Source organism: Bufo bufo, chromosome 9 (assembly GCF_905171765.1).
Source record: "Bufo bufo chromosome 9, aBufBuf1.1, whole genome shotgun sequence".
Lineage (NCBI taxonomy): Eukaryota > Metazoa > Chordata > Amphibia > Anura > Bufonidae > Bufo > Bufo bufo.
This window is the reverse complement of record NC_053397.1, coordinates 44,775,679-44,785,014: the sequence shown is the minus strand read 5'-3', so window position 1 is coordinate 44,785,014 and position 9,336 is coordinate 44,775,679. Positions and strand designations below refer to the sequence as shown.

General features: G+C 42.8%; 1 protein-coding gene across 2 annotated transcripts in view; it reads right to left on the bottom strand.

The window, feature by feature from the left end:
- Positions 1 to 3,984: 3,984 nt before the first annotated feature.
- Positions 3,985 to 9,336, bottom strand: part of TLCD4 (TLC domain containing 4) — a 59,077-nt gene continuing 53,725 nt past the window's right edge. For both annotated transcript variants that reach the window (XM_040406612.1, XM_040406613.1), the window contains exon 7: positions 3,985 to 6,742. In XM_040406612.1, the coding sequence (XP_040262546.1) occupies positions 6,427 to 6,742 (316 nt within the window). In that variant the 3' untranslated portion in view covers positions 3,985 to 6,426. The remainder of the gene's footprint in view (positions 6,743 to 9,336) is intronic.

Genomic DNA, 9,336 nt, shown 5'->3' with positions numbered 1-9,336 from the left:
CCACATGGTGATAGACGCTCCACACAACCGCATGGTGATAGACGCTCCACACAACCGCATGGTGATAGACGCTCCACACAACCGCATGGTGATAGACGCTCCACACAACCGCATGGTGATAGACGCTCCACACAACCACATGGTGATAGACGCTCCACACAACCACATGGTGATAGACGCTCCACACAACCACATGGTGCTCTATGCTTCATACAATAACATGGTGCTCTAACCACATGGTGATCTAAGCTCCATCGAACCCTATGGTGATATGAGCTCTAAACAAATGGGGATCTAAGCACCATACCACCCCATAGTGCTCTAAGCTACATCAAACCACATGATGCTATAAGCTTCATACAACCACATGGTGCTTTAAGCTCCATACTAACCCACAGAGCTCTAAACTCCATACAACCCCATGGTAATAGAAGCTGTAGACAAACAAATGATGCTCTATGCTCCATAGTGCCCCATGGTGTTCCAAACTCCATACAACCCCATGGTGATCTAAGCTTCATAGAAACCTATGATGATATAAGCTCCTTTTAGAAACAATGGGAAGCCCAAGGCCGCAGCCATTTTTCAGCCATCAGAAACCAACTTTCCTAATATTAGGACTGTGCCCCAAATATGGAATTAGTAAGAATGGCATTTACACCTGACCAATATTTTAGTATTATATCATAGCTAATGCAAAATCTATCTTTCTTCAGGGAAACCCTACTTGCAGATCCATAATCCCATATACTAAACCATAGTACTGTTCGGCAGCAGTAAAAATGCCCATTACAAGGAAAGCTTTCCCCCACACATCCAGCACATCAGATGAAACAATTATCACCATAGAATGTAATAAGATAATAACTGAAAAGGTATTGAGACGTGTAAATGCTTAAAGATCATGATCACAGAGCATAATTATGTCTCTTTGTACTGAATGTATAAGATTAGAGGATGACTCAATATTTCCACAGGATCAGAACAATCGAAAGTCAAGTAAAAATAGTAACAGATATTTTTTTTTGCTATATTTTATCTAACTTTCTTTTTTGCTAAGTTTTTGGCAGATATTGTTTTAGAACTTCAATGTCAGCAATGTATTATATGCATTGTTAAAGGGCATCTGTCAGCAGTTTTGTACCTATGACACTGGCTGACCTGTTACATGTGCGCTTGGCAGCTGAAGGCATCTGTGTTGGTCCCGTGTTCATATGTGTCCGCATTGCTGAGAGAAATGAAGTTTTAATATATGTAAATGAGCCTCTAGGAGCAACGGGGGCGTTACCATTACACTTAGAGGCTCTGCTCTCTCTGCAACTGCTGCGCTCTCTGCACTTTAATTAACAGGGTCAGGGGTTATGACGTTTTCACTGCCTAGCCATGTCGATCAAAATGATCAAAATGCAGAAGGCGTGGAAGTTGCAGAGAGTGCAGAGCCTCTAAGTGCAATGGTAACGCCCCCGTTGCTCCTAGAGGCTCATTTGCATATATTAAAACATAATTTTTCTCAGTAATGCAGACACATATGAACATGGGACCAACACAGATGCCTTCAGCTGCCAAGCGCACATGTAACAGGTCAGCCAGTGTCATAGGTACAAAACTGCTGACAGATGCCCTTTAATATCTCTCTCAAACATGCACATTGATCAAATGAATTCCCTGCATGCAGATATCTGCAATTTTGTTTGGAAGAAAATGGTCATTTTTATTCCAAATTTGTTACACATATTGTTAGTGTTCATTGAACTTTCCTCTAATCTAATGGAAACTTGTACTATGATTAGCAGGTGAGACGTCCTCTGGTCCTCAGACCCCTAAGCACTCTTGGCACTGGCTCTTCCTATTTGGCCTCATGCACACGACCGTGTAGTTTTTTGCGGTCCTCAAAACGGACAAGAATAGGACAGGTTATATTTTTTTGGCGGGGCCACGGAACGCTGCAACGGATGCGGACAGCACACGGAGTGCTGTCCGCATCTTTTGCGGCCCCATTGAAGTGAATGGGTCCGCACCCGAGCCGCAAAAAATGCAGCTCGGATGCGGACCACAAAAACTGTCGCGTGCACGAGGCCTTTCTATGGAAAACAAGACAATGATGGATTCTCCATCACAAATCAGCCTACTGATGTAATGCTTCTGATCAGAAACACTTGGTATCTCTGAGATGCTAGCCTTGTGTATGGATCACTTTATACGAGTCCAGTCTATGATTATAATAGAAAGATATTTACACTGTCTTCATACAGTTGCAGAATGCGGGAATACAAGCCTCACGCGCTGGTAAAGACTGTTAAATGGGTTCTGCAGTTCTCTTAAACTGATGATCTATCCCCTGGATAGATCATCAGCATCTGATCGGCGGGGGTCCAAAACCGGGGACCCCCCGCCAATCAGCTGTTTGAGAAGGCAGCAGTGCTCCAGGAGCGCCGCAACCTTCTTTCTGTTTCCCTCAGGCCCAGTGACGTCATGACTGGTATCACTGGCCACGACTACATACAGCTGATCAGCGGGGGTCCTGGGTGTCGGACCTCCACCGATCAGATGCTGATGATCTATTCAGAGGATAGATCATCAGTTTAAAAGAACTGCAGAACCCCTTTAAATGAACGTAAAAGGAGATGCAGAACAGGTGTTGGACATGACTTTGTTACTTTTAGCTCAGACGCATGGAGGTTGCATTGATGAAGAATTGCTGAGGACAGCATAAGAAACTTAGGCCGGGCACATTTATATGCGTTGATGGGTGCCAGCTGGCAGAAATACGCTTCAGCAAAGGAAAAATCATGCAAATTGGTGCCTACACTGCGACCTTATGAAAACAAAAAAATAATGTGGATAAAAAAAAGACTCGCACGTCAATATTTAATAAAAATTATGAAGGTATCAAACTATATTTAAAATTAAAAAGACGCCCTTCCTTTTAACCCCTTCCAAATTCTGCTGCAGTGATCTGCAAACAGCATGAACCAGCAGAATAAACGTTACAATTTGATCTATCTGGAAATAGATACAAGCGGAAAACCAACAGACATAAAACAACAACTGCTGCCGTCTAGGGCATACCATCGTTTCCCCCTTTTGTGGAGTAAATGTAAAGTTAAAGGGGTCGTGCAATGCTACAGTATTGATGACCTATCCTCAGGATGGGTCATCAATGCCTGATCGGTGATCGCCCGAATCCCAGAATCCCAGCTGAAACGGTAGCTGCACTCGTGCAAGCGCTGCCTCTGCTCTGAAATTACCTGCCCGTTGTCTCGCTTGCGGAGGCGGCGCAGTGTAATTACAAATTAGAGGATTTTGAAGCAGCATTTGCACAAGCGCAGGACACTCGCCAATCTGATATTGATGACCTATCCTGACGATAGGTCATTAATATTGTAGCACTGCACAGCCCCTTTAAGGTTCAACATTGATGAACTGCCACCTGTATATTAGGGGAATTATATATACTGCAAATACTTCTAGATCCTAAACTGTTCCATTTACAAGCAAGAGTGATTTGTATAACAGCAGAAACTGAGCTTTGGGGAAAAAAATGATTGGCGGCTCTACCTGGTGCTATCAACAAAAGTTCTTTACAGCGCCTGTGGCTTGTCAATGGAAATACCAGAACAGCACAGCATTCTGCTAAGTCTGTGCTCATAATGCTTTTACAGTGCACATTTTGCATATGAGCAGGAAAGCTCCCAGCGCATATGTCAGACGTTTCCATTTCGTCATCCACCCAACAGAAAGTGTCCATTTGGCTGCAGCCGGGCTTGAATACATTAGTATGCCGGAGAGACATCTTGCAAAAAAAAACTAAAAACTATTTTTTAACATTAGGGCGTAAGGGCAACGTATGGATACTATTGTGGCAAAAAAGTTAAAACTCCAATAGCAGAGCCTAAAATAAATTGGGCTTTCCTCATCTTTGATCCCTTTTCAATTTAGATGCCTCTTGCTTGTAAAAGGAGCTATTCAGGTAACAGAAGCTAGAGAACTGTCGTATATGCAACCCAAGAAAAGGTTCACTTAGTAATAAACCAAACTTTACAAATGCTTTTAACTTCTTAGGTGGCAATTTCAAACCTATTCTTACCTAACAAATAGAAGATGAAGTGAAGACTAGAATTGTAAATTACATCATTTTAAGTTAAGCCCGCCCATGAGGAACTTAGACTCACAGCGATAAATGATTACACCAAACGTGTGCGTATGCGTTTGCCGACTCACAAACTGCTCACATTATTTATATCCAAATATTCTTTCCAAACCCCTTTTACTTCCTAATAATATCACTGTGGCTGTGCTCTGTTCCCTTTGTCTTTCCATTTTCAAGTATTTCCAAAGTCTGACATTGATTCGAATAATATTTTTCTACAACTTTCAAATACATTTTACAAAATCATTGCGAGACAGGAACCTCAAATTACCGGTATGCTGCGAATCTCAAGCACCAGTGAATATTACTAATTATTCAAGGACTTGTAACTCATTAACCACCATGGTAACTTTTAAAGAGGACGTGTTACACAGGATTTATTTTCTAAAATGAATACCTTCATCATCTGTAGTCCACCTCTAGCAGATACCATTGAGCTTGTTTTGTTTTGTTTTTTTTAGACCGTCCCCTCCATTGCGCTGCTATGCCCCCTATTGTGGCACCAAATATGCTAATGAGTAGCAAAGGTATAGTGAGGGGGAGACCTCTGCTCTTCTCAGTGGGTGTATTCTTCTCCCTGTCTGTGACGCTGTCCAATCGCTTCACATCCAGGGAGAAGACAAGGTGTTCTTGCAAGATTTGGTAAATCTCATGAGAACAGGCTATCTAAGCGAGTATAGTATTCTCTTAAATAGCCTGTTCCTACAAAATGTACCAAATCTCGCAAGAACAGCTCATCTTCTTTCTGGCTGTGAGGCCTCTTGAAGCGATTGGACAGCGTCACAGACAGGGAGAAGAATACACCCACTGGGAACAGCAGAGGTCTCCTCCTCCCTGTACTGATTGGCATAGTAGGCGTCAGAACAGAGCAGGTGCCATGGCGGCATAATGTAGGGGCCAATCTGAAAAAAACAAGTGTAATGTCGTCTGCTGGAGGCAGACTACAGATGAAAGTATTAGCTTTAGAAAAAAAAAAAATCACGTGACAGGTCCTCTTTCAAGTAGGACATCATTAACACTTAAAGACTTGCAGGGGCGGATTGACCATAGACCTTACAGGGAAATTTCCCAGGGGGCCGCCTGAGCCCTCCTCACGGCCAGCCAGTGGAAGTTTTTGGGGATGTATTTTGTGATGGACTGTGGTATTTACCTCTGTTGGGGTGGTATAATGTGCCACAATATGGTATTGCTGGCCCTGCTTTCCATCAATTCGGACCAGACTACAAAACAGGGCCACTTTTAGTATTTTTTTCCAGGGCCACTTTAAGTTCCCAGACCGCCCCTGAAGGCTTGAGTTGTCGACAAGGATGACATTTATAAGCCGCTAATCCTTACATTGGATTAATATGACAGCAGCGGAGACCCTAGCTAGGCCCTATCCGCTTCAGATTTGGAAGATCGCCTCTCCTGTACACCTTTCAGATCAAAAGGAGGATTAGTTCAAAGCACAAGGCAGATGGAATTGCCCCCCTTTCTGATATATCACCCACCATCCGATCCTCCTTTGGTTCTAAAAAGATCTACAAAACAGCAGATCTCCAAAATGTTATGTGCAAGGGGTTGTAGGCCCTTGCCGAAACCTTTCAAAATGAGCAAAAAAATAAAATAAAAAATTAAATAAACTGTGTCTTTCTTACCAACCAACCTCTATTTTAGTATATAAGAAGTACTGTATATGGTGGTCACTGAGTGCCGAGATGCAGACTGCGTTTTAGAGCGGATCTAAAAGGGGTTATCCAGCCACTAACATTTTTCTTTTAAAGGGCTACACATGATGTAAAATAATGAAACAAGTCTGTTCTCATCCTACTGATCTTCTGCCAATCCCGTTCCAATGCTTCTCAGTCCCCTGCCAGCTCTGTTTTCTGGTCCCTCTGGACAGATTAGCTGAGCAGTCATTTTCTGCGCGTTGAGAGGGACCAGGTGGCAGAATGGGCGCGGCCGGGGATCAGTAAGGCGAGTACTGTATTGACTTTGATTTTACACCACACAAAGCCTTTTTTTTTAATTTAAAACAAAAACCCTTTCAGTTTCCTACGGAGTTATATTCTGGAACTCTACAGTAGCGATGAAATAACCAGAAAAGAAGTTCTTGCTCTTTGGAACAGTGTTTGTGGAAGTGCCGGGTGAGAATATGAAGGATGGACACAACGAGGTGACGTAATTATGGAAGTTCCTTAAAATACATTTTATGTCTGGGAGAGAAAAAAAACATGCAAGTCTTGGCAGAGCCTGCAACATCTGAAGGATGGAAGACATGAGAAAGGCCGTTGCTTCTATTCTGCTTTCCCATTTTTCTGAGTTTTGGTCAATGCACCATCAGGGTGGTACAGGACTTTGTAACATCCCTTTGTGATTTTCATCATCCACATAACGTTCATTATATCCAGGGAGATGCTGGAAATGATCCAGGCGCACTGCGCGCCAAAGCCCAGTCTGTGAAACGCCTCTGTGCCAAAGGTAGAAAAGACACGCCTGTAATAGGTGGGTATGACGGCTATCCTAACAATGAAGAAGACGATTGTCATCAAGACTCCATTCACCATGTTAGGCAGGGAGTGCTTTGAGTATCCCAGAACTTCGAAGAACCACCTGCAAAACTCAATAGATAACGTTAATGATCGACAATGCCAGGTGTTAAACCACAGAGTACTGTAGTCATACATTCCACTGCTGGGATCTAAGCACAATATCTCAATTGCCCAAAATGATATGTAAAAAAAAAAATGAGATACAGGTGAAACTCGAAAAATTAGAATATTGTGCAAAAGTTCAATTATTTCAGTAATGCAACTTAAAAGGTGAAGCTAACATATGAGATAGACTCATTACATGCAAAGCGAGATATCTCAAGCCTTTATTTGTTATAATTTGGATGATTATGGCTTACAGCTTATGAAACCCCAAAGTCACAATCTCAGAAAATTAGAATTTTGTGAAAAGGTTCAATATTCTAGGCTCAAAGTGTCACACTCTCGTCAGCCAATTAATCCATACCCCCTGAGCAAAGGGTTCCTGAGCCTTTAAATTGTCTCTGTCTGGTTCAGTAGGAATCACAATCATGGGAAAGACTGCTGACCTGACAGTTGGGCCTCTTTCACACAAGCGAGTATTCCGCGCAGGCGCAATGCATGATGCGAAGGCATTGCGCCCGCAGAGAAACTAGATCCCGTTCATTTCAATGGGGCTGTGTACATGTGCGTTGGTTTTCACGCATCACTTGTGTGTTGCGTTTAAATCGTAGCATGCTCTATATTCTGCGATTTTCACGCAACGCAGGCCCCATAGAAGTGAATGGGACTGTGTGAAAATCGCATCCTGAAGCCAAGTGCGGATGCGATGCGTTTTTTACTGATGGTTGCTAAGAGTTGTTTGTAAACATTCAGTTTTTTATCACGTGCGTGCAAAACACATTAAAATCACATTGCGCCCGCACGATAACAACTGAACACGATCGCAGACAAAACTGACTGACTTTGTTTGCGAAATCGTGAATTTTTCACTGAACGCATTCGCAACGCATCCGGACCTAATCCCCACACGCTCGTCTGCAAGGGGCCTTGTGCAGAAAACCATCATTGACACCCTCCATGAGGGAAAGCCTCAAAAGGTAATTGCAAAAGAAGTTGGATGTTCCCAAAGTGCTGTATCAAAGCACATTAATAGAAAGTTATGTGGAAGGGACAAGTGTGGAAGACAAAGGTGCACAAGCAGCAGGGATGACCACAGCCTGGAGAGGATTGTCAGGAAAAGGCCATTCAAAAGTGTTGGGGACTTTCACAAGGAGTGGACTGAGGCTGGAGTTAGTGCATCAAGAGCCACCACACACACAGACGGATCCTGGACATGGGCTTCAAATGTCGTATTCCTCTTGTCAAGCCTCTGCTGAACAACAAACAACGTCAGAAGCGTCTTACCTGGGCTAAAGAAAAAAAGAACTGGTCTGTTGCTCAGTGGTCCAAAGTCCTCTGTTCTGATGAGAGCAACTTTTGCATCTCATTTGGAAACCAAGGACCCGGAGTCTGGAGGAAGAATGCAGAGGCACACAATGCAAGATACTTGAAGTGCAGTGTGAAGTTTCCACAATGTGTCTTGATTTGGGGAGACATGTCATCTGCTGGTGTTGGTCCACTGTGCTTCATTAAGTCTAAAGTCAACGCAGCCGTCTACAAGGGGATTTTGGAGCACTTCATGCTTCCTTCCGCAGACGAGCTTTATGGAGATGATGACTTCATTTTCCAGCAGGACTTGGCCCCTGTCCACACTGCCAAAAGTACCAAAACCTGGTTCAATAACCATGGGATTACTGTGCTTGATTGGCCAGCAAACTCGCCTGACTTGAACCCCATAGAGAATCTATGGGGCATTGCCAAGAAAAGATGAGAGACATGAGACCGAACAATGCAGAAGAGCTGAAGGCTGGAAGCATCCTGGACTTTCATAACACCTCAGCAGTGCCATAGGCTGATAGCATCCATGCCACGCCGCATTGAGGAAGTAATTGATGCAAAAGGGGCCCAAACCAAGTACTGAGTACATATGCAAGATTATACTTCTCAGAGGTCCTACATTTTTCTATTTAACATCCTTTTTTATTGATTTAATGTAATATTAAAATTTTCTAAGATTGTGACTTTGGGGTTTTCATAAGCTGTAAGCCATAATCATCCAAATTATAACAAATAAAGGCTTGAGATATCTCGCTTTGCATGTAATGAGTCTATCTCATATATTAGTTTCACCTTTTAAATTGCATTACAGAAATAAATGAACTTTTGCACAATATTCTAAGTTTTCGAGTTTCACCTGTATATGGAAGTGTTTAGTTACATACAAGTAAAAGATTAACTATGCCGTGATTATGCTACAATAGCACAAGGTCTAACCTGCACCTTAAAGGAGTTGTCCCAAAAAACATATTCTATAGTTTTCAAACCAGCACCTGGATCTGAATTCTTTTGTAATTGCATGTAATTAAAAATTTTGTATAGCCACTGAGTTATTCAATAAAATGTATCTGTATAGCGCCACCTGCTGTTTGTTTTTTTCTTATTTCTTTGACCTGCTCACTGAGAAGGCCGCACATGCTCAGTTTCATCCTTCAACTGCCTCCTGAGTTGTGATAGGGAGAGCGGAGACACGCCCCCTGAGCTGTGATAGGGAGAGCTGAGACACGCCCCCTGAGC